General features: G+C 34.3%; 6 protein-coding genes across 11 annotated transcripts; 2 read left to right on the top strand and 4 right to left on the bottom strand.

The window, feature by feature from the left end:
- Positions 1-1,900: 1,900 nt before the first annotated feature.
- Positions 1,901-5,673, bottom strand: LOC107482196 (SH3 domain-containing protein 3). Its single transcript, XM_016102607.3, has 10 exons — positions 5,501-5,673; positions 5,224-5,352; positions 4,927-4,996; positions 4,660-4,808; positions 4,171-4,272; positions 3,822-4,019; positions 3,665-3,727; positions 3,442-3,531; positions 3,047-3,121; positions 1,901-2,540 (listed from the first exon to the last, which is right to left on the bottom strand). The coding sequence occupies exons 1-10, from the start codon at positions 5,558-5,560 to the stop codon at positions 2,421-2,423; spliced, it is 1,056 nt and encodes a 351-aa protein (XP_015958093.1). The 5' UTR covers positions 5,561-5,673; the 3' UTR covers positions 1,901-2,420.
- Positions 5,674-7,158: 1,485 nt separating this feature from the next.
- LOC107482199 (uncharacterized) lies at positions 7,159-8,187 on the top strand. Its single transcript, XM_016102609.3, has 2 exons — positions 7,159-7,748; positions 7,844-8,187. The coding sequence occupies exons 1-2, from the start codon at positions 7,362-7,364 to the stop codon at positions 7,931-7,933; spliced, it is 477 nt and encodes a 158-aa protein (XP_015958095.1). The 5' UTR covers positions 7,159-7,361; the 3' UTR covers positions 7,934-8,187.
- Positions 8,188-8,461: 274 nt separating this feature from the next.
- Positions 8,462-9,945, bottom strand: LOC107482198 (membrane protein PM19L). The gene is made up of 4 exons (XM_016102608.3): positions 9,523-9,945; positions 9,102-9,321; positions 8,940-8,985; positions 8,462-8,816 (listed from the first exon to the last, which is right to left on the bottom strand). The coding sequence occupies exons 1-4, from the start codon at positions 9,647-9,649 to the stop codon at positions 8,727-8,729; spliced, it is 483 nt and encodes a 160-aa protein (XP_015958094.1). The 5' UTR covers positions 9,650-9,945; the 3' UTR covers positions 8,462-8,726.
- A 388-nt stretch (positions 9,946-10,333) lies between these two features.
- On the bottom strand, positions 10,334-11,131 carry LOC107482200 (uncharacterized). The gene is made up of 2 exons (XM_016102611.3): positions 10,847-11,131; positions 10,334-10,766 (listed from the first exon to the last, which is right to left on the bottom strand). Exons 1-2 carry the CDS (start codon positions 11,060-11,062, stop codon positions 10,653-10,655), a joined length of 330 nt encoding a protein of 109 aa, XP_015958097.1. The 5' UTR covers positions 11,063-11,131; the 3' UTR covers positions 10,334-10,652.
- A 676-nt stretch (positions 11,132-11,807) lies between these two features.
- Positions 11,808-15,915, bottom strand: LOC107482195 (uncharacterized). 2 transcript variants are annotated; one of them, XM_016102606.3, is made up of 9 exons: positions 15,557-15,915; positions 15,335-15,469; positions 15,118-15,228; positions 14,557-14,841; positions 13,990-14,189; positions 13,346-13,631; positions 13,072-13,182; positions 12,661-12,852; positions 11,808-12,308 (listed from the first exon to the last, which is right to left on the bottom strand). In XM_016102606.3, exons 1-9 carry the CDS (start codon positions 15,863-15,865, stop codon positions 11,949-11,951), a joined length of 1,989 nt encoding a protein of 662 aa, XP_015958092.1. In that variant the 5' UTR covers positions 15,866-15,915; the 3' UTR covers positions 11,808-11,948. The 2 variants fall into 2 exon arrangements, with proteins under 2 accessions (XP_015958092.1, XP_015958091.1); XM_016102605.3 differs by having other exon boundaries at positions 13,346-13,634.
- An 849-nt stretch (positions 15,916-16,764) lies between these two features.
- On the top strand, positions 16,765-22,850 carry LOC107482193 (pre-mRNA-processing factor 39-2). Of its 5 annotated transcripts, XM_016102598.3 has the most exons (13): positions 16,765-16,865; positions 16,960-17,060; positions 17,350-17,579; positions 17,714-17,881; positions 18,066-18,432; positions 18,543-18,686; positions 19,219-19,374; positions 19,481-19,600; positions 19,870-19,950; positions 20,219-20,368; positions 20,733-22,133; positions 22,371-22,433; positions 22,594-22,850. In XM_016102598.3, the coding sequence occupies exons 1-13, from the start codon at positions 16,838-16,840 to the stop codon at positions 22,687-22,689; spliced, it is 3,105 nt and encodes a 1,034-aa protein (XP_015958084.1). In that variant the 5' UTR covers positions 16,765-16,837; the 3' UTR covers positions 22,690-22,850. The 5 variants fall into 5 exon arrangements, with proteins under 5 accessions (XP_015958084.1, XP_015958086.1, XP_020995246.1 ...); XM_016102600.3 differs by lacking the exon at positions 16,765-16,865 and having other exon boundaries at positions 17,462-17,579; XM_021139587.2 differs by lacking the exon at positions 16,765-16,865 and having other exon boundaries at positions 17,462-17,579; positions 18,095-18,432.
- The last annotated feature ends 1,546 nt before the right edge of the window (positions 22,851-24,396 follow it).

A 24,396-nucleotide genomic window follows, 5' to 3' on the forward strand; every position in this document is an offset into this window, starting at 1 on the left:
TTCTAGAGGGAACATCATGAATGAAAACACTATACATATTAACCCCAAAAGGCATAACAGTGAAACACTGAATCAATTAATTAATATTCTTCTCACCAGTTTCCATCATCCATTATGAGAAATTTCAAAATGCTGAATTGTCTATTTGTCTTTAAGCTTCGTATATGTTAATAGACTTAAAGTTGCTGCATCTCACACCCTAAAAAGTGAAAGCGATTTCCATTCATTTATTACTACTACTCAGAGAAGGACCCTAGCAATAAAGTAGAATAACTCCATAGACACAAAAATGCATGCGTTAGATACAAGAATTAATGACTAAATAAGTAGAACTAAACTACTAATCTCATGAGATTCTTCGAACCACAGAAACAATGCTGGTCATAAACATAAAAAAAGAAGCTTTTTTATTACAGCATTTGAAAAAAAGAAAAGAAAAAAGTTTCTAGCTTGACCATCAAAACCTCTTGAGAAGAAATCTCCAAGCACCCCAAAAGCAACAAGGAACTGAAAAGGGGAAAAAAGAGAAGAAAGGAAGATGGGTGTTAAAAAAACGGTACCTTTGTAGGAGAAACCATATGAAGAGGAGATGGGTGAGAGAGAAATGGAAAATGCCATAGGAATAGAAACAGCAGTGGGGTTGTGGTTCTTGAGAGTGCATTTAATATGAAAATAGTGAAATTGGCGCAAAGAGAGGAAAGCTTAGCTTAGCTGAGACCACAAACAAGTGAAGAATGGAACCTGACACTTATTATACAGCCAGCCAGGGAGAGAAAGAAAAAGAGAAACAATGTGTTTGGTTTGGTTTTGAAAATGAAAAGGCAGAGATAGCATAGATGACATGAGTCATGAGACACCACCTTTCGTTGTTGTTGTTGTTGTGTGTTGTGATATCTATAACGGTTACATAATTCCAGTTCCATGGGCACTGTACTATGATGACTCGTGCATCTTGCTGCTGAGTTCATTGTCCCAAACATATTTCACATTTTAGTAATGTCGCCAGTCACCTCTATCAATCACAAAATCTATTTATACTATATCAAATAAGAAATTCAATTCTTTTATAATTAACTAACAATATCTAATTCTTTTTAATGAATTTCATATGTAACCATCAAACTATTTTTTTAACAATATCTTACATTAAATTTTCTAATTATATGTTTATTGCTTTCTTAAAATTCATTAGCTTTATACACTAAAAATTTTAAGTTATTATACAAAATATTACATATTATAAAATATGCTTTATCATATTGAATAACACTTCAAATTAAGGGTTTCATCTTTTAAGTTTAAAAATGAGAGATATGTATAAACATGATTTTTAAAAAGAGAGTGCTAGATAAACAATAATCATCTTGAATAACATAAACAACCACCAATCAAATAAAAACACACTATACCTCTAAATTAACTATCTAAATTTTAATATTAAAATAACAATCCATACATCTAATGAAATAAACATTCGATATATCTATTGTTCACATTGTTTAATATTATACTTTTCCTTTTTAAAAATAATCTTATTTCCAATTGAGTATTTAAATTTCAAATAAAACCACACATTAATTGTGGTTAAGAAAATCCTTAATAAAAGATTCATCTCTTTTGCAAGTTTTCTTAAATTACACTATACACGGAATGGTTTTTCAGTTATTTATTATTATTATTCTCAAGCGCACATTTATTATTTTTCACTTACATTTATACTCATTTTCAGATTTTAGTATATTCTTTTTCTGTCGAAATATATTCTTAAGTAATATTTGAATACAAATACAATTTTTATGTAAATTAGGGTGATGGAATCATGGAATCTAAGTAAGACAAAAATTTTGCCAAGAGAAAGCATAGAAGGGTCTTGGTTGATTGAACCTAGGATCATGTTGGCCCCAAAGAAACTGTTTGCCACTTTCGGCCAATTCTCTCTTTGCTGATTAAAACCAAATTTTGTTAATACCAAAATCAGACATCCCTATCCAAATATGCTATTAGGCTTACCTTATCATTAGAAACACAATCCAGCAATCCTATGATCCTTGTTCTACCAATATCATTAGCAAGATCCAGACATGATTATCAATAAAGACACATATGTTACCCAAATCAATTACAAAAGGTAAAAAAAGAAAAGGTAAAGTAGTGTCTGTCACCCCACCAGAAAAGAAAAATGAATCAACTTTAAGCACCACCGCTTTGTCCAACTTTGAAAGAGGATAGGTTACATATAAATTACCCTTTTCTGTTGTAATAACTAAAAATTAACACTTAGAATCAATCACTTCACATTTAGGCAGTAGGAACAGGAACCTCAACCTGCATCCAATTTTGCTTTGTCTTCTTTGGACAATTGGGTGCTGAACTATATATTGGAAACAAAGCAAAGAATGGCTTGGCACAAGAAGGAGAAACTAGTAAACTTCACCAGCCAAGTTTGTGGAGGGTATTCTTTGTCGTTTCTCGACGTATGCTGACGGAAACCACCCTGCTCTGCCGTTGCATTCACCTTCTGACCACCCGGATGGGATTACCTGATGATAAACATATAAAACTTTGGTGAACAATGAGAACCAGAAAAAGTGAGAGATTTAAATTCACTTACTGAAACAAATTTCATTAAGAAAGTAGTAGGAAGCAATTGTCGACAATAGTAGAGAATTAATCTCACAAAATGAGAAATGGATAAATGATATTTCACTATGCAGAGCAGTTTATAGGAAAATAAAAAATAAAAAATACATCTTTATTCTGCTTTCGTTTGACCCTTTTTGCCCTTGAGATCCCTTGAGAAATGGATAACTTGTGAAGGTATCAAACTAACAAACTTCCCATCTAATGTAAGTATTTCAGCAGCTCTGGAACTAGAATCTCACAGAAATGAGAGTAGCCAATATGAAAGGAACCTATTTAAGCTAAATGTAAGTAGTCGCTGAGAGAATACCAAACTCGTTTAGTAGCTTGCCACCTGGCATGTTTGAGGATATTCACATAGAAAACAAAGTATAACAGTACAATGACATTAACTGAGAAAACAAACCTTTCGCACAACAATGAAATCACCCTTTGAAAAGCTCAACTCCTTTTCTGATTCAGCACTAAAAGAATGCATTGCCTTCAAGATTATTAAATGTTAGTGACATCAAATCAATCCTCAAGAATCAAATTGATACTTCAAAAACAAAATTAAAATAAAATAAAAATTCAAGAACCACAATGGGGATTTACTCATTGTTTTGTGATATCACATGCCACAAATTTTTATTAATGCTCAATAGTTATAGTTTCTATTTCGGTAATGTAATAATAAGTAAGCCAGATTTTCATGGTAATGTTTGATTTCCATGACTGAAGTAATTAATCAGTTTTCAATATGTTCAGCAATTAGAAACAAGGAAATGAAATAGAGAGAAATGATAGGAATAATTAGCATACTTCAGCCAAGAAGTACATTGTTTTCTCTGTGCCATTCTCGGGTATAACCACTGGAGGGGCAGATTCTTTCTTCTGTCTCTCTGAGACCATCTGAGAAAAAATTCTAAGTTATGAAAATTCATTGCTACTAAGAGAATGACAACAAGTCGTAGAGCCAATAAGAAATAGGAATATATGAAAATTAATTATGAAAACTTAAAACTTCTGCACAGCCAGTTCTCACCTCAGCTTCAATTTCACTTAGAATAGCACCAACTCTTAAATGAAAGGTCTTTTCTCCTTCAACCTATAAAATCATAAACAAAATCTTTGATATAAAAGGCCAAAATATTTCCCACCTCGGCATCGATTGGTATAATAACAGTCACGTCTTATCATACCATAGCAACGAGCCTTTGAAATGTCAGTCTCTGCTGCTGTGCCTCAACAGCTGCCAGTGCAGCTGCAGCTTCTTTACCCAGAATTGCCATGTTTGCTTTCAGCTCTTGCATCTTTGCTTCAGTAGCATGGAGTTTTGCAACTTGTTCAGCAGTAGGAGATTCCCTAATCCGTGCTTGTCTTCTAGAAATTTCCTCCCTCTAACCGAATTTAACACACAAATTAAAAAGAAATCCATAGGAACACCAAATAATGAAGTGAATGATATAGCAGAACAATGATAAACTATATACTCGTACTAGTATTTGACCTGGTGTAGGGATTGCTAATCTATTCCAAATTTTGGCTTACCATGGTCTCCGCTTCTTGCCTCATCTTACTATACCGTTGAGCAAGATGGCGAGCATCCTCCAAAGGTGCACCATTGACCATTGATCTCAAAGGATCCAAAACCTGGAAATTGAAATCAACATATTCACAATACTCTCCTCATACATTTAAAAAGAGTGTAAATAATAAATTACATAGATCTCCCTCACAAATTCCAAAGTATGCAATTTTCCATAGAGATCTTGATATAGTACCAAAACATACACATGTGGGAAGGGCAAAAGGAGTGGCATATGCATTTGATGAAAAGTAAAAATAGTAAAATAGTGGGCTACCCTTTGTGCTTTGAAAGGGAGAGATCAATGAAATTTACTCATATTTGACTTATTTAGGGGGAAAAAAATGGAAATTCTATGCTCAAAACTGGCTAGCATGATCTATTTGAGGCTTAATGTTAGGTTAGGGGTTCAATTTCATCTTGTACAACTGCACAAGGTATCAAAAGCCAACCTGGGAAGATAAAAGCCGATTTAATTCATCTTGCTCCTTTTCTACATGTTTGCGAGCATCACCATATACTGATGCTGCCTTGGCCAATATGTTGTCAGTGTTGTTGTTCTCTGCTCCATATTTACAGCAATCCTCAGAAAGTTTTGTTCCTGTCTACCACAGATATTGTTGATAAGCATGATTCAAAACACCTTGTAAATTATAATGTCTCGTGAGACTAAAGTAAAATTTTCAGGGAAAAAAGAGAAACAAAAACTAATTTCTCACCTGCTTCAATATGCTTAAAACCTATGGCTGTAAATGTTTCTGCCGCTTTAACAATTTCCTTCTGGAAGTCCTGATTGAGAAGATAGTTCCACACACATCAATTAAAAGAAGAAAAAAAGAAAATGGAGGCAAATCATTGACAATAACATCCTTCCCTTTTTTTTTTCTTACACATTACCTAAAATACATATCCACACAACTAGATTAAGCTTATAAAGTGCTCATGCTGCTCAAACATATCAGAACTAGCAATGGTTACCCCAAAGAATTGAGAAAAAGGTGATCTTTATTGTATACCTTGCCAGAACGAGTGGCCCTATAGAGCTTTTCAAGTTGTTGATGTCTCTGCATTTCAACCTCATCAATGACAACAACATCTGAGCTCTCATATCCGCTGCTGCTGAACTGCTTTATTAAACCGTGAAACTGGAGAAAAATATACCATTAAAATTTAACTTGTTGTGAAATCTTGGGCATACCCAGATGAAGATTTGAGAAGAAAATGAAGGATAATTGCAGAAGAACACAGAAAGATACAATCTTGGGAAATGGGTGGGTAAGGGAAGAACGGTACCTGCTGTTGTTTGGCAACTTGGTCCCTAAACTTGGTGGCCTGTTTCCTCAGAGCGTCCATGGCAGAAGAAGAAAGAGAGTCGCCAATAACAACAATCAAAGTATGAATAAGATGAGATCTAATGTAAGAGAAGCTCAAATGTTGTTTCTTTTCACAAACGATTTTAATTAAATAAATTAAAGATTGTATGTAATATTGTAAATTTGTAATAATGTAATGTTGATTGGAGGGGTTTAGTATTTGATTTTGACTGTAGCATAGCTATCTACTATCCTCTTTGTGTTCCTCTTTTTCAATCAAACCTGTCTCAAAAGAAAATTTTATTTTTAATATAATAATATCAATATTTCAATTATTATTTTTATGAAAATAAATTAGAATAAAAAATATGTTCTTTAAAATATAATTTGATTTCTAAATAAATTTTTATTACTTCTTCTATTTTAAAATAACTATCGTTTTTACTTTTTGGATTGAATAAAAAATAATATATTTAGCTTATTAAAAATATATGTGATATCAAATAAGGGACATTATATATGGTTTTTTTTTTTAAGGATTAAATCGATGAAAAAAATAGGGACTATGTTAATACATTTAAAAAAAATAAATTAGTATAATATAGTAAGAAAAAATGAAAATGCAAATATTAGTAATAGTTAAATACATCCGAACTAATATTAGTAATTATTTATATTTTATTTTATATAAACGCTAAAAGATGCAAATACATCTATTTCAAGATTTGCAAATTGCAACTAACAATATTGGTAACACAATAAGAGGATAACGGTTAGAAAACTGAATCTTGTATACAAAGCATCATGACATTTTACTTTTAAGTCAATTTTTCATGAACGCCACATTATATTTCTTTGTTTCTAAATATTGTATACCCTTTTTCCACCACCTTTCTAGCAAGTCTAATGCTAACTCATTACACTCTCTTATTTATAGCGAAAGCAACTAGAATTTAAAAGAATGAAAATGACTAATATTTCAAAAATTTATAGATGGAATAATTTAAGGTTTAATTATTCTATTAGTTTCTATATTTTTTTAAGTTAGATTTTTATATTATTTTTAATTTTATATTAAATCTTTTTTAATGTAAAAATATTAGAATTAAATAAATATTTTTTTACAAATTAAAAGTATTTACAATTAAGAATCTAACTAAATCTTTAGCTATATATTTTTTTAAAAAAAACTAATTACAAAATTAAAAATAATGTAAAACTCAATTAAAAAAAAAGTATAAAGACCTAATTAAAAATTTGATAAACTATAAAAACCAAGTCATAATTTAACAAGTAACCATAACTTGAACTTAAATTTCCTTACTCTTAGTCTACCAAAAGAAAAGAAAAACCCATCGCTTACTTCATGGCCAACAGAAGCAACGACTGGACCAGCAGGTTTACAATGGAATTAAATCTTCTCTTTTAAAAAAAACGGAAAATGAGTGCAATTAGTAATTTATTCAAATTCTAATTAAAAAAAAAGGCAAAATAGCACATTATACTTATTATTAGCAAAGGTAAACTGGAGGACAACCTTGTAACTATGTTTGAATCTTGTCCTATATTATATTCTGTTATTATTAGGAAAGATTTCAATTCATTCAAGGGAAGCTCCAGCTAGATAGTGTACAATAACACATCAAATATTGATTGGCGGATCCCATTCTTGTGTTCATATAAACTCAAGTTTATATACAAAATTGTTTTCTTCATTGTTGTATATTTGAGTCTCTTATCTCTCTCTCTCTCTCTCTCTCTGTTCCAAGTTTGTGGCTTTTAGAGTTCCCACAAACACCACAGAGAGACAGAGAGAGAAGGAAAACCCCACCATCACAATCATGCCATCAGCTTCTAAGAGAAGAAGGGCTGCTGCCAAGAAAAAGAAGGCACAGGATAACGCCATTATCAACTCTCCACCTCTAGGGAATGGTGAATTGAAATCCCAAGATATTCAAAATGGAGATTCACCTACACATCATGAAAATGCTCGACAACCTGCCTCCGATGCTGAGTCCATGAAACAAGAATCTAGCAATGTTAACAATGATCAAGTCAAAGAAGGAAATGAGGAGGAGGAGGCTTGTGCTATTGTGATAGAGAGCGATTCGCAATCCAATGAGAGTTCTGAGGCTGAAAATATAAGTTCGGAGGAACCTAAGACAAATGAATATGATAATGAAGAACATTCTGATGATTCCAAGAATCCAGCATGCTCTGAAAATCAGGTTTTGCACTTTTCTCACCTATATAAGCCTCATAAGAAAATTATCAAATTATGGTTCATTTAAATATAATTTTCCTTTGCTGAATTGACATGCAGCCACTTGTAGCATCTATACAGATGATTCAAAAGACCTCCTGGTGGAGTTGCTGTGGATTGTTTGAGGTTCTGCGAGCCTCGGATCGATGAGTTCACGAGGATCTCAACCGATGGATCTAACATATGAAGAATTCAAAGGACTTCGTCCAAAAATTTTGTGATATTGCTTTCTAAATTGTATTCTATAATATTGAGCATTGAGGCCTAACTATAATCCATATGAGATTTTATTTTTCGTTTTCTGTATTTGTGGTTCTTATAAAGATTTTTTTTTTTATTCTTTTATGCCTTCTGGCATTTGTTTACAATCATCCACTAGCAATGAATGCGGAATAATTCCATCCTGTGGGATTCTGTGCATTTCGTGTTAGGAAACTTGTCAGTGTTCTTTAAATCAATAAAGATACATGACCTTTCAGAAAGTATCTAGAAGGATATTCAATTTAACTCTTGCATTTATATTTAACTTGTCAGTTTTCTAATGTTCTTGGCACTTTAGAGCAGTTTATGAGATTTTCCACGATCAATGATTACGGCTAAATAACCCATAATTGCTCGAATGAGTTACTGAAGAAAGTTAGAAGGAAAATAGAAGGGTATAAGATAGTGTTCTCCTTCAATGCTTTGAACATGATTTATTATTCTTAATTCATAGTTTGTACAAATCCAACCATTGATTTCAAATCCCAACACAATCTGCCAATTCTTAATTGATGTCTTGCAAATTGGAAGTCTTAATTAGAGAAACAGGAAAAATAAAATAAAATAAACCAAAGAATAAAGATGAAGGAAAAGAATACGCCAAAAAAAAAAGCACGCACGCACGCAGACACAAATTCATTCCCTCATGCTCAACAAAAAGAACTTTTGTCAAGTTTCAAGTTCATCTCCTGTATGCAGCAGCACCATGAATAGCAGCAATGTAGAAAAGTTGTGTGGCTGACAGGATAATTAGAAAAGCCTCCATTGTTCTCTGCAAAAAATTGATATTTCAGATTAGAGTTGATGTAAAGAGGAAAAAGCAAAGCACTTAAAAGTATACAAGAATATAAGAAAGTTCATAGAAAATTTTGTATATGAAGTTTCCCTGTCTTACCAAGCGTGCATTTCTGATTTGAAGCTCAATCTCTTTGCATGCAAAGCTGCAGAAAATAAATCAGAGTTAGAGCAATAGAATCACAAGTAACTAGAGAGTCAAAATAATTTGCTAAAAGAATAAAAAAAAAAGAAGTCAGGGAGTTCATAGAGGATGGATTACCCCATGGCCAAGAGTGTAAGGGTCCAAGCAATGGTAGCAACTGAAGCTGCAGATGGCAAGCTCTCAGAAGTCCATGAACGAATATGATTGAATCCTGAAATCGTTGATGCAGCACCAACTACTCCAGCAAGCAAAGCAAACGTTACAAAGAAGCCAGTGGCAGCATTTCCCATAGGGAAGTATATGGGTGAAAAATGAGCTGGTAGTGCCAATTCTGGACCTGCAACAATCTCTTTACAACATTAGCATGCTGAAGAAACACACAGAAAAGCTTAGCCATTGCATAGGAAATAAGGTGAATGATCAAGAAGGTGGAATCAAGAATGGGACCTAAATAAATATCTATTGATAAGGTTATGTAAACTTTTCACGCGAAAGAATCATTCCTGAAAATATAACTATAGTTTTGTTTTATTTTTACCTATGATAAAACCATGATCTATTGCTCTATTCATAGCCCATCCACCAATGCCCAAAATTATGACATACATGCAGAAGTTCAGCAACAAAAGAAGGGTGGCAATAGGCTTCATTTGCTCATTGGCCATCTTGCACTATGTGGTGTTGGATAAGAGTGGATAAAGGAAAGCACCAGGGACTTCAAGAAGGTAAAATGTAGTGAATGAATAATGTCTCTAATACCAGAACAAGGATATGCATGTGCTTTCTTGTGCAAGTGATAGTTTTATATATAGCAATGACTTCCCAATGAGAAATGGATGAAAAGAACGTTGGGGTTCTTTTCTTGCCGATAGTTCAAAAGCTCTTCATTCAAGGTTGTAAAGATGATGATGCATCATACTTCACATTCAAGGCAATGCCAAATATGCGTTATTCTTACTTGCCATGCATTTTCTAAGATTTGTTTAACCATAATATACCTTGTATAAACAGCTAAGTGCTTGTTTGTTGGCTGGGGAAAGAGATATTCGTTTCCACTAGTAGACTCTTCTCATTCACAGTACAACGGTCCCAAATCCCAATAGCTCTTGTCACTTGAATTATCTTATATATTAAAGCAATTCATTTAGAATAAAAGTTATCGGTATAAAATGATTTCTTCTACAATCTGATGTATCTTAACTAAACCTTTTGCACGGACTGAAAGTGAAATACTAAGATAAAATCATTTTCAAGAAAAATGTTCTACGATAAAGTAATTACTTAGAAAAAGTAGAAAGTTACACGATGGAGCACCTTACGTTTTGATCATTTAATTAATAATAAAGAACTAAAGAATCCGTATGTTATTCACACTAGCCTCGCATATCCTCAAATGAAATCGCATTGTTCTCGCAACGTTTCAACGGATCTACATGTCCTAAGGCTTGAGACAGAAAACAAGTTTCTTAATTCATTGTATTTGACTTGATAACAATTCAATCGTTCAATCGTTCCATATAAGCCTGTATTATTCAAAAATGCAACAATATCCAAAGCCAGTACATAGATGAATTGTGTCAAGCATCTAAAATCTGCTAATGAGTTCAGGTGACCTAATTTATGATTGATTCCATGGATGCAAAATTGAACTAAGAGTAGCAATGATGATCAAGGCTGATAAACCTCAGGGAGGCGAAGACCGACGCTGGCAGCAGATTTTCCAAGAGTTCTTCTCACTTCATCTGACCTATCCACCGCTATATTGTAGGAGAACAACAATTCCTGAAAACACGAAAAACATGAATGAAATAAGGGATAATACATATATGTATGTATTTATGTATATATAAATAGATAGATACCTTGTGATGGTGGACACTGTTAAGCATGAGAGTGTAATCGCGCGCAAGCTTTAATTTCTGCTCAAGAGCTGCAGTATCAAGCAGATTAGGGTTCTTATGGAACTCAGACGATACGAAATCTAGAAAGTGGGGATTGGTGTGTTCCTTCCCATTCACAATATGTTTCTTCACAGCTCTCGCAAGATCGCGATAGATCTTGGCCGTTTGGGATCCCATTTCTTCTCATCAAACCTCTCCTCGCCACCGTTTTCCCCTCAAACAACAATTCCTGGGTTTTCGTAACTACATTGGGTCGGGCCATCACGTTTTATTTGAGCTTCAGGCCCATTCATTCATCCAACCAAAAATCCTTCTTTTGGATTTCGTTACTCTATTATACGTTTGGTTGAGTTTCATTAGATCGATAAATTTTTTTTTAATGAAAAATATTTTTTTATTTTTTTGTAATAATAAAAGTAAAAGTATTAAAAAAATTAAAAAATATATTTTTTTAAAAGTTATAATTTATATTTTTTTAAAAAAATATTTTTTACATAATAAATGAACAAAAAAATATTTTTATCTTATTTTATCCAAACATAATTAATAGATAAAAAAAATTTTTTTACATAAGATATCCAAACATAAAATCACTTTTATTTTTATAAAAAATTATTTAAAAAATATCATTTAAATGTTTTTTTTCAAAAATATGCCCAAACAAAATTATTTTTACTTTTTTTTTTATAAAATATTTAAAAAAAAACACACAAAAATATCTTTTCTTCAAAATTCACCTAACAAAATCCTTAGTCTATCAAAGGAACTTATATGTCTCAACCAAAAGAGAGAGAATTTTACATGTATTTAGTTTAGATTTTGCCATAGAACTTAAGTGTTCATGTAAGAGTTATCCGCTTCTGTCCTGGCCAAGAAGCACCAAAACCTCGAGTCTGGTAGCGGAAATCAACTTCAGAACACATTTTCATTACCCCTCCAACAGAGCAGGCGATTCTCTTTATTTTGCTATAACACTATTAGCTACCGGTTTTGACGTCTTTACACAAATACCCTTTCCTGTTATTCATTATATACGTGCAAAACAAATATGTTTTCATCTACCCTATTCTCTAACCTGCAGTACACAAACCTTGTCCAAAGGACACGCGTTTAAGGAACTATATATATTACACGATAGCTCAAATGAGTTGGGGGTGGACGATGTGACAGTAACCCACTCTTTGTCAACCTTCTCAACATAGGAATTTGCCTTTTCTGTTGCATCAAACTGGAGTATGTTGCTCTCCTTCAATAACTTATTCACAAAATCCACGGAGAATATCATGTCAACATTTTTATCCGAATCCGCTAGTGCATTTGCATTTGCATGTGAAATTTGTATCCCAATATTGGCTCCCCTTGATCTAACCAACCCAAGTAGTAGAGAGTTGCCACCAGCAATTCTTCCACTTGGACAGCATACCTTCAAGAACGTTCAAGACACATGAATCAGGGAAAACATATACCATTTTAACAATGAAACATAGCTATTGTTTCCAAATATGTAAGCTTATGAATCACACAAAATATGGAATTAAAGGCCTTATCAAATACTGATTGCAAAATGTTTAATTTTGATATATTATGTAACTAACAGAAGCAAGTCGTATGAAATCTCCAGGACCGTCATTTGAAATAGGAAAACCCAGAGAAATTCAAAGGCTATCAATGATTGAGCATCTGAACTTCATCAAACCAGTTAGAAAAAGGAATGAAGCCCAAGAGAATTCAATGGCGAAACTACTCAGCAAGTAGAAACGAGAAAAGAACCTAACCTCAATGTACTCAACACCCATGTTGATAAGATTATCCATGATGTTATGCTTTGAAAACAAGCTAATAAATCCTCCAGATCCAGCAGGAGCTTGGAGTATTTCCCAAGGCGATTTCATCAAGATCTTATACTTGTTCTCTCCTTCCAGCAAACTGCTAATAACCGGTAGCTTCTCTTCTTCCAAAAACCATACCTACACAACAATCATAAATTAGATACTTGAGTTGAAACTGCTATCATTATTTCTGGAGAATACCTTTATCCTCTCTTATTATTTTCCATTCTAGTTTGATAATATTTCATTTTATATGTTAAAAGAAGTGGGAACTAATAAATGCGACACACTTCAAGATATATATGACATAATAATACAAAAAAACTAAAGGAGATCCTTTGCATGCATGATGTGAACCTTTTCAGAGTCAAATCCAAAATGATTATTGTTTGTAAACAATGTTGTTAAAGGCTGGATTTGTTCTGCTGAAGAGACCAAAATTAAAGGCACAGATACACGATCTTCGACCTGTAAAAAATGGAAATGTATTAGATAAGAGAAGTTGTGTAGTATATCTTAGTGAAGTCACTCCAAAAACATTCACCTAGTTGGACAAATACCTCAGAAATCAGCTTCATTTCTATAATACCTCAAAAGTAAGAAAATAAAACGCAAGTTTGCAACAACTTACAAAAGTTTCATGATTGCAGAGTAACTTTTGGAGCAAGGTAAGTGGTGAACTTTCAGTTGCTTCAGTTTCAACATTGCCAGGGTTCCTAATGCAATCCTGATTCTCTATTTCACTCGAAAGCAGGACAATAGCCATTTTGCCTTTGCTCATGAGCGTAAGTCCCTTTTCCTGCATCCTCATATCTCCAACCAACTTCTTACTTCTATCTACGAAAGATTCTGCCGATATTTCCAGAGAACTTATAAGCTTTGCTTCTAGGGAGCGGACCAACTCAGCCATGTTCCATCTGCTTTAAAATAGTCAAAACAGCATAAATATAACGAAATGTTCTTTTGCAGGAATAAGGGACAGGAAGTGGCGACATATAAGTCATAGAAAAATATAATGATGATGGATAAAGTTCAAGAAAAAAGAAAAGATAATTAAATAAGACATACTATTGTATCCTGTCATTTTTCATCAGTAAGAATGAAAAGTTACATCACAATTGTAATTCTTCAAACACATCTAATGTGAATTAAATAATAAAAGGTCAGAAACAATGTTAGGTCATGTTAGCTAATACATAGTTTCTGTTTTTGCTATTTGTGAGGATGGGATTGAACTTGTCATAATTCAAAACAACTCTTGTTAAATTAACTTACCTCTTGATTGGTTGTTCAAGACTTTGTAAAGCCTCCTGTAACAATTTGGAGTTGACATCCACAATCTGCTCACTAAGCAATCTCCTCTGTTCTTTCTCTCCATATCGAAGTCCATGAAATACATGCTGTTGCTCCATTTCAACAAGTTTCTTTTTCACTGCTATGAGCTGCTTTGAAAACTTTTTCCTCTCCTTCCATTCCTAAAATATAGCAAAAAGTGAACTATCCATACTATATAACATCCTTGCATCAGCTATACATAGTAAAAGCATCCAGTCAAATAATTAGATCAAAACCGAAAATAATACATAAAATGCAATTTCAAACCCAAAAGCTACATGCACATTATCAAAATCCAAGAACAACATGTTAAATTATGTGAGTTTGTTGGCCAGGTTATCATACAAGTGGTAAAAAGGTACGACAAATTATACTAAAAGATAGATTATTGTGCTTTACTATCACAGCAAAATAACCAATGAACCAACCAAATCTCAAAGTGAACATTAACAGACAAGACAACAATAATAACAAGTTAGCAGTAAAGTATAGGAAAGTGTGCCTCACAAGTTGGCGCCTTTCTTTTTTGGACCTTTCATCATATCGTAGGTTTAATTCAAGGAGTCCTTTCGGGGGCGTAATATGCATTTCTCTTCTTTCCATATCAACATCTGGAACAATTGCTTCGACAAAAGGCACCAAAACAAGCTGATCAGATGCTTCTGTTCCCGCTGACCTTGGCTTGCCACTTTTATCAAGTATGTCAAAAGACGAATCAAGTGACACTTGTAGTAGGTCACTGGCTCCACTATTGAAAACATTAATAACAGTTCCCACAAGTTCTCTACTTTCCTGATAGAAAGAAATACAGTCAGCACCTTAACATATCGCATTAAGGAACCAAAACTAACAACTAGTTGACGAAAATATGAAAGCAGAAACATCCTTAAGTTAATATTTCTATTACGATTTCATCAGTTAGAATCACCAAGGTGATAATAGACCTCTAAAATTCGATAAATAGGCAGCTGAATAATAGCACAAGGGTACTTTTATTTTGTTAAAACAGTTGATATTTTGACAAAATAAATAAATAATAACAAGAAAAAATTCATGATTATCACTAACCTTCAAAAAAACTCTCATCCCAACAAGATCATGAGTGTAAAATTCACCCTCCTCTAAGTCTGGCTTGTCTTCTTCCGTGACAAGCAACGTAGCACCAATAAGCATCTTAGCCTGTGTGACATATTGATTAGTCAGGACCAAGAAAACATGCATATGAATATGATATAACGAAACACGCCATGTGAAATTTTTCCCTGTGAGTAAAAAAATCAAATACCTGGTCGACAGAGTCAATCCCTTTGAATTTAAGTATCCAACTCTTGAGTGCAGGGTGCTCTCTACCTTCCTCAAGCTCGACCTCTCGAAGGGTTTCGGCATTCAAAACCTTCTGCCTCAACCATCTTCTCCCGGGCTACACAATACTACGAACATATGAATAAATAAATAAACAAACAATATATGATATAATAATGATGATAAAAGGAAGGAATTTTGGTACAGTGGAGAAGCGGAGTTGAGGGAAATCGGTGGTGGGTTTGACGCGAAGCTCGCCATGAAGACCATGAACACTTGAAATGTATCCAATATCGATGAAGGTGGATTCATTGGTGGGGGTGTGAAGAAGAGGCTCTTGGGTAGGTGTAGGCGTAGCAGTGGCGGAATGGAGAGGAGGGAGGAAAAGGCGCGTGGTGTTGGTAGGGAGAGAAGAAGGGTAGAAAGGTAAATGAAGGGAAGGAAGAAGAGCACTGGATGGTCGCTGAGAGGTTCTCAGAGTGGCAGTGGGCAGTGGCAATGGCACAACCTGCATCCTCCTCCTTCTGGATAAAACACACACAAGCGCAAATTCCGAATTGCCAAACACGTCACAACTAAAACTACCGTCTAAGACTTCTCTAAACTTATTCTTGGAAGAGAAAAGAATTCTATTTTTTTTTATAAAAAAAAGTTTATTTTTATTTAAAATTTAATTTTATAATTTGAAATGATTATCTTTTCTTGGTAAACTAAAGAATGCTTAGTAAGGATATTCCGGAATGGGATTTGGCAAAGCATATTCAGGAGGTTATGAATTGGAATTGGAGAGTCTCTATTCTTTTAATTCAGAGGACTGCAAGCAGATTGTATGGCTAAAGCAGCTGCTTCTGTCGCGGACATTCACTCGAATTGGAGCAAACCATGGAATGAACTTTAACATCTAATAGATTTAGATATGACCCTAGCCAATTAATTTGGTTTTGTCTCTTTTTTCTTTCTTTTCTATTTAGTCACCAAAAAAAAATATAATTTAATATTTTAATTTAAAATAATTTTTATAATTTTATTTTTGATAAATTATTTTATTAATTATAAATAAGGATATTTTTAATATTTAACATATTAAATAAAAAAATATGAGAATTAATTTGAAAATTATATTTTTTTGGTTTAATTTATAAATAAAATTAAAATTTAAAAAAAAATTAAATCATTTATTTTTAGTTGTTCCAAAATAAAAAAAATTAACTCTTAAATAAATTTTAATTTTTAACCTTTCAAACAAATTCAGTTTTAGAAAATAAAATAGATCAATTTAGTAATTCTATCATTTAATTACATGCTTTTTAAAATTAGTATGTTATAAGCATTTTTATTTAAATTTGATTTTAATATATAAAAAAATGATATTTGCTATAATTATTCACATCAAAATTAACCTTTTTATTTTCAAATATGCTTTTTCATTTGTCTTCAAGAATTTGATGTAGCAGGGAGGGAGAAAAGGAAAGAGAGGAATCGGAACATGGCAGCGACGCTCACAGATTCTACCCGTAAGTAATTATAATGTTGTTTAACCCTCATCAAATTTAATTGTTAATCTCATTATGGTTCCTCTCTCTCTCTCTCTCTGTACTTCCGCCTCAGGTTGCTTTGACGCTCTTAAACTTCGAGAATTTATATCTGAGGGTTCACTTGATTTCGAACAATGGACTTCACTCATCTCTGACGTTGAGAAAATCTATCCTGTAAGTAAGTTTAATTCCAATAATTCAAAGATTCGGAACTCACCTTTTTTTAAATATTTTTTTAGAAAAAATTTATCAGTTATTTGTTAGATAAGCATAGCTAAACAAAACATATGGTTGATTTTGAGGAAGGTTTGAAGTTGGATGGTTTTAGTTCTCATTGTTGATGACATGTGACTTTTTGTTAGGTGAAAAGAGAAATTGAGAATCAGAGCTGTAAATGCTATATTTTGTGATTTAATTAACATGTAAGGATGTACAGAGAAGCTTGAACTTGACATTGATGCAGGATGACATGGAGAAAATATGTCTGACATATGAAAATTTCTTATCCAACTTCCCATTGTGTTTTGGGTATTGGAGGAAGTATGCTGCGCACATGGCACGCTTATCCACTGCAGATAAGGTTTTGGAAGTCTTTGAAAAAGCTGTTTTGGCTGCAACGTATTCAGTAGGGATGTGGGTCGATTACTGTAGCTTCTCCATGTCGGCTTTTGAAGACCCATCTGATGTTCGGAGGTAAATGTTGATACAGAAGCTGTTTGGATAAATGATTTCGGTGGAGTATGCTTCCACACTCCATGAATGCTTCTTAACTTTTGGTTGTTCTGGAAAGCAATAAAATGCTTTTCTTGATATGTTTTTTCCCCCAGATTGTTCAAGAGAGCGGTTTCCTTTGTTGGGAAGGACTATTTATGCCATACGTTGTGGGACAAGTATATTCAGTTTGAGTTTTCCCAGCAGCAGTGGGTTTCTCTTGCTCACATTTATATCCAGACTCTCGAGTTCCCAACCAAAAAGTTGCACCAGTATTATGATAGGTATGCCTTGTTCTGTGAAAGATGTCTGAGTCTTTAAAGCCCCTTTGTTGGTCATCATCTTCATATATGTGCTTGACATGGCTGGCAGTTGGAATGTACTTCTGTAACATGTGTATGATTTTGTCGACTGTGTGTGTATACCTGAATAGTATGCTTATCAGATATTATTTCTATACTTGTCCAGTTTTAAAAAGTTATTAAACCTTTTGGAAGGGGGTGTAGCAAGCCTGGATAGTTCCCCAAAGGAATTGCAATCTGAACCAAGTTTTGATGGTGAAATTCCTGTAGATTGCAAGCATGACAAGATTTATTGTGTTATCAAAGATATGATGGATTCATCCGCCGGATTGACTCGTTCCATCGCCCTAAAAAAGTACAGGATCATTGGAGAACAGTTTTATCAAAGGGCTCATGACTTGGATTTGAAGATTAGTCTTTTTGAGGCTAATATACAGAGAAATTACTTTCATGTCTGGCCACTGGATGACAGTCAATTGCAGAATTGGCATGATTATCTTGATTTTATTGAACTTCAAGAGGATTTTGACTGGGTAATTTTCTGCACAGTATTCTCAATAAAATTTGCCAGTTTCTTAATTTTATTTATTTATTGCTTAAAATTGCTGGCTAAACAATCTGCCATTTCTATGACTCTGCATAGGCTGTGAAACTTTATGAAAGATGTTTGATTGTGTGTGCCAACTACCCTGAGTACTGGATGCGTTATGTGGAGTTCATGGAAACCAGGGGAGGAAGAGAAATTGCAAACTACTCTCTAGACCGAGCAACAGAAATTTATTTGAAGGTATTCTTCATAAACCACATTTATTTAGTTGATTGGATTTCATGTTAATGCTCAGCTCTCCATGTGCTTCTGCTTTTTTCTTTTTACCTGAGCATCTCTAAAGTGTCTGACAAACAATTGCAAAAGATAAGGCTTTTTAAAGAATGAAAATATGAAGCATTAGAATCAATGTCAAATGGCAGGATTAGATGTCTAAGATGCAGAGACTAAATTTTTAATAGAAATTTATAAGTTAAATGGAAGAAGTGAAATCTATGACTTCAGAAGTCGAGTTCAACATGTATTGTAAGCCATGCTTAATGAATTAGAAGGGGGAAGATAAACAATGATGGTGTAACAATTTCATGGGTATTCCTAGATTTATTCAGTATAATTTATCTTAGGTTGAGTGTTGTTATCTTTATTTACTAATTCTAGGCTCCTAGACCATTATTTTTATTCTAAATCCATGACTAGGTTATACTGTACTGAAACTTGCTTTATTCCTTTCTTCTCTAGGGTTTGACATAGCTCCATCATATGTTCATTGCAGAGTGTACCAGAAATCCATTTCTTCAATGCCAGGTTTAAAGAACAAATAGGAGATGTTTTAGCTGCTCGCGCTGCATATATTCAGCAGACTGGTAAAGAGTCAGATTCTGATTTTGTGCAGAATGTTATATCAAGAGCCAATATGGAGAAACGTTTGGTATGCAATCTGCCTTTGCTACAATTGAAGAAAGCTGTACTCTTTGATGATAAGCTGATACAGAAAAGATGACTACATGCACTACCTGTTACAATTTTTATTGCAGGGAAATATGGAGTCAGCTTGTGGTATATACAAAGAAGCAATAGAGATGGCTGTAGCTGAAGAGAATTTACAGCATGCCCTCCCTAATTTATATGTCCATTTCTCTCACCTAAAATATATGGTACGTGGCATATTTAACATTTTTTGTTGAATTTTCATTCTAAAAGGCTAAGCATCATTCTATAAAAGCAGTAAATGAAGGTTTTAGGCTATAGTTTCTACTAGGAATTAGTAGCTACAAGGTTTTCTGTATGAAGTGCCTGAAAAATTGTTGCAGCTAACATATCATAATCATAAACAGAGTAAATATTGACCCTTCTCATTTTGCATGCTGATGTGAGGTGTAGTTAACCAATCCTTTTTCTTCCATGTTCCTTTCTTCGTTTCAAGAGTTCAAACAACATGGATGCTGCTAGAGACATCTTGATAGATGGCATAAAGAATTTGCCTCAAAACAAACAGCTTCTGGAGGTAGGTCTATCTTTTCCATACTATTTATGTAACCCTAGTAGAAGTGGAGAGACCTAAGCTGAAACTTTTCATTAGTATGCATTTATAGATAGATATGGAAAACTTCAAATTACTTGCTCTTAATTAGAATGAGCTGGGGGCAACTCGTCATGTCACAATGAGTGAAACAACTTAGTTGCTACTGGCTTGTATGTCTAATGAGACTTCTTCCCCTTGCCTAGTGCAAGTGTTGACAACTTTAATTCAGTTCTTTTGATGTATTTTGCAGGAGTTGCTAAAGTTCTCAATGGTGCATGGAGGGTCAATATCCATGGCTGTAATAGACACAATTATTGCAGAAGCAATATCTCCAAGACCTGATGGATCTCAAGGTCTGGGTGTAGAAGACGCTGAGGATATATCAAACTTATACCTAAAGGTTATATATCTCCTATGAAGTATCAACGCAATTAAAATTGAGCTAATCATTATGATATAGGAGTATTGTAACTTATGAGGTGGTTGCTCTGTCTTATTTTTCTGATGATTCAACCGGTGCTGAAACCTTGTGCTTGTTTAGTAATAAGTGTGTATTTGAGCATAATAGGGTGCTGCTAATTTTGAAAAACAAAAATCAACTGGTTGCCTTACATCTTTTTTCTTTTTAAGAGTAATAAAAAACCTTTCCTCCCAAAACAAGCTTATAATTTGTCATGTTATTGAGTAATTAAAAATAAAATATTTGAAAATTTAACATTTAATGGCCTACTAATTTGATACTGACACATATATGGTAATGCCAGCTTGTTGATTATTGTGGAACTATACATGATTTAAGGAAGGCATGGAATCGGCATATAAAATTGTTTCGGGCATCTTCCAGGGCAGATACACATCAGCAATCAACTAAATGTAGAAGGTCACTGAATTTGATCCAGGATAGGAGTAAGGAGACTTCCATTGATATATGTAATCAGCTATACAAAGATTCTAGTTCTGACTTGCATGCTTCTTTGCATTCCCAAGTGGAGAAAATGTCACCACAAAAATATCCTTTCCCAGATTCCAAGGAACCAAGAAATAATTATCCTGAAAATATATTATCTGCAGATTTAGTGGAAGTGAAAGAGGAACCTGCCAAAGTTCCTAAGCATTCCAAACCAAATAGTTATGAATCTGATGTTTCATCAGAAACTTTATTACATCAAACAGCTAGTGGAAATCAACGCTCACAAGCTTTGCAATCATCCCCAAAAGTAGATAATTATTCTCAGGGGAAGTGTGAACTTGGGCATGAAGAACTGAAGCCACTTTCTCAGAAAAGCATGTCACCAAACAGCCGGGAAAGGATTCATGATTCAGGACCAATGGTGTCTCAGGAGGAGGATTATACTGCAGGGGTGGTAGTTGATGGTCGTACGGGACACCGAGGCAATCTTGTAAGCACTCAAGATTCCGAGTCTGCCCAAACATGCATTGAAGTAGATGACGGTTCATATTCAGCATCCTGGCAAGGCCATAGAGCAAGAAGACCACTTCTACCACCTCGGTTGTTGAGAAATCATGGTGGAAACTTGCATCAGATGAAAAATGCTGGAAAATTTCGCAAAGGTCCCAAAAATGGTAATCGTGGACATATGCATAGGAAACATTTCCAAAGGCAGCAACCTACTCCACAACAGATCCATCCAGCTGAAGGGGGAGCGCAACTGCCTTCACAACCAGGTTACTCTTCGCAATCTGTATTGCAAGTTCAGCATTGCAGTCGAGCACAAAATCAGTTTAAAAGTACTGTTGCTCCTGCTGATTTTACAGCGGCTTATAGTTGGCCCTTACAAAACTCCTCATCCCAGTCTCAACCACCAGCCAATGCCCCGTCACAAATATTACATGCAATGCAAGGCAATGGACAGTATGGATATATGCAAAATAGCCAAGAATATAACCAGATGTGGCAATACTATTACTACCAACAGCAGCAGCAGTTGCAACTACAACAACATTATCTTCAATCGCAACAACCACCATTTCAGCAAGAACAGTCCCAACAACAACAAAGTCAGCTGGGACATCTTCAACCACAGCAACTGCAACAATTGCAATCTCAGTTGCAACAGCAGGTTCTGCAGCAGCAGCAAAACTTTCAACAGCAGCAGCAAGATCATCATCCTGTTTATATACAGCAGCTGCAGCCATCAAGACAGGTACAATTAATTTTGGAATTATAGGGTTTAGGTAATTTGCATACTAATGAATGACGCATTAGAATGCGATTTCCCAGGGTGATTGGCATTTCTCACTTTAGTTTCTCTTGAATGGTAATATCTTAATTATAACAGCCCGAACTCTAGCCAATTTTCAGATCTAGTATTTCTGAGTCCGTTATTTTGTTGATAATCTTTCTTTTGACAACTTCTAATGAAGTTTCTTTGCAATGGCAGAGTCAGAGTAGTAGCAATCCTGTAGCTGAGCAAGGGCTGGCAATGGTGACAGCTCAGTCGCAGGTGAGTAAAATAACGAAAAAAAGTAGTTTGGCATCTTGGCGAGAGAGTTTGTTCTTGCTTCGTTGGATTCCTTTTTGGGTTTGATTGGCTACATAAATGGCTTAATCTCTAGCTCTTCGAAACATAACCTATCTCTGATTTGGGTCGTCTCATGATGCAGGACCATGAATCAACACAATCACCGCAAGCATGCAAACCTGGAGTGGTTTCTTCTCCTGTTCCACTGAATTCCGAAGAAAAATCTACCCCAGAATAGTTATAGTTCCATGTAGTTTGACTGGTTTTTAAGTTTTAAACTTCAGTTTTCACTGTGCAAGGAATTAGACCACACTTCATTCGAATGTGAGAATATTTGTAGCTCCCAACCAAAGGAACGAAATGAAAACCGTTTATAATGTGTACATTTTTTTTCTTTTTTGTGAAAAATGTTAGAATGATTTGCCCATCCCGTTGAGTTGCTGTTCTTTTTAATGATAATTTACATGCCTGTTTTGCCAGAAAAAGGTGGTTTTCTGACATGATATACGCGAAATAAGTTCAATGTCATGTACAAGGGAAATTGACCAAGGTCTTTTACTATCTCATAATCTTAGCGACGGATTTCTAACACATGCTAGCGTTTCGTTAGTGGATGTGTGTCTACTCTATTCAAAACATAGATATGGTGACCCATAAAATTTTGACGGACACGGTGGGCACATAAATGGACGGTGAATAGTAGATAACAATTTAGTCAAATATACCATTATTTTGATAATTTTATCTTCAATCTATTTTCGACTTTGCCGCTACTTATCTCTGATTCACAGAACCACAGTTCTCACCCTTCTCCATGTGTTTTATATCCCTCCCTTCTCTCGGCAGTCAGAGACACTGAAGACGCCAAATGGATTTACCTTTGCGTCACCTTCTGGTTTGCCGCCGCATCTCCAACTTCCCATCTTCGTCTACCGAGTTGCTACCTCTACCTCCGCTACCGCATCACCTTCTGGCTTTTATTGTTGATATTGTTAGAATTTTGTATCATCTTGATTATTGGTTTTTGGTTATGCATAGCAGTGGTAGATGGGAACTCTACGATAGTAGCGAGTAGATTTTTAGGAGTCTCGTGCTTTATGTATTTATTTTGCCATATATATATACCCAAACATGGCCTTAATCACTTTAACTTATTAACTCCCTCTTCTTTTCCGGTTTAAAACGGTTGCCAACATCTCTTTGTTAAACACACTACATTAGGGTAAATGTCTAGTCAGATATCAAAATTATAAACGTAGAAGGCTCATATGCTGAACATGCCATTTTAGTGTTACAGATACAACCAAAAGAATCAGAAGTTGCTATCCAGTTTAAGTAAAAATGGGAGCACAGTTGGTAACTTTGAACTAATCCATGGAATAACTATGGACTAGCTTACAACGTTGCATTCAACATAGCAAAATCAAACAAAAGGCAAGAATAAAATGGATAAAGCAATTCACTGTCTTCAACTTGTTTTATTCACCTAGGTACATTTTGCATGAATATAAATAGTCCATCCAACAATTCTTACTTGAGTGCTAAATATAAAGAAATGAACTAGCAATGTGTTTAAAGTGGAACTTTACCCACTGGCATCACCTTGCATAGGGTGACAAAGATGAAGTATTGGCAAAATATTATGTAATCCAAATTTACAAAGCTATCAGTCAGCCATTAACGGCATAATATATCAACTTTTCTTCATAGACCTGCATACAATGGTTCAAAATGGCAGAATCTATTTTACCCAGATTTACAAGATATATAGCAGACAATTGTCAATTGTGCAATAGTCAGCCACTTAATAACAGAATCATCAGCAGCAGAACAAACAACAAAACCTTTAAGAAAGGTATGGTTATATGGATTAAATAAAGTCATTGTACCCTATTACGTTATCATGTCTGCAAAAGGTTATTTATACTTAAACCTACTTAAGGCA

Source organism: Arachis duranensis, chromosome 3, assembly GCF_000817695.3.
Source record: "Arachis duranensis cultivar V14167 chromosome 3, aradu.V14167.gnm2.J7QH, whole genome shotgun sequence".
Lineage (NCBI taxonomy): Eukaryota > Viridiplantae > Streptophyta > Magnoliopsida > Fabales > Fabaceae > Arachis > Arachis duranensis.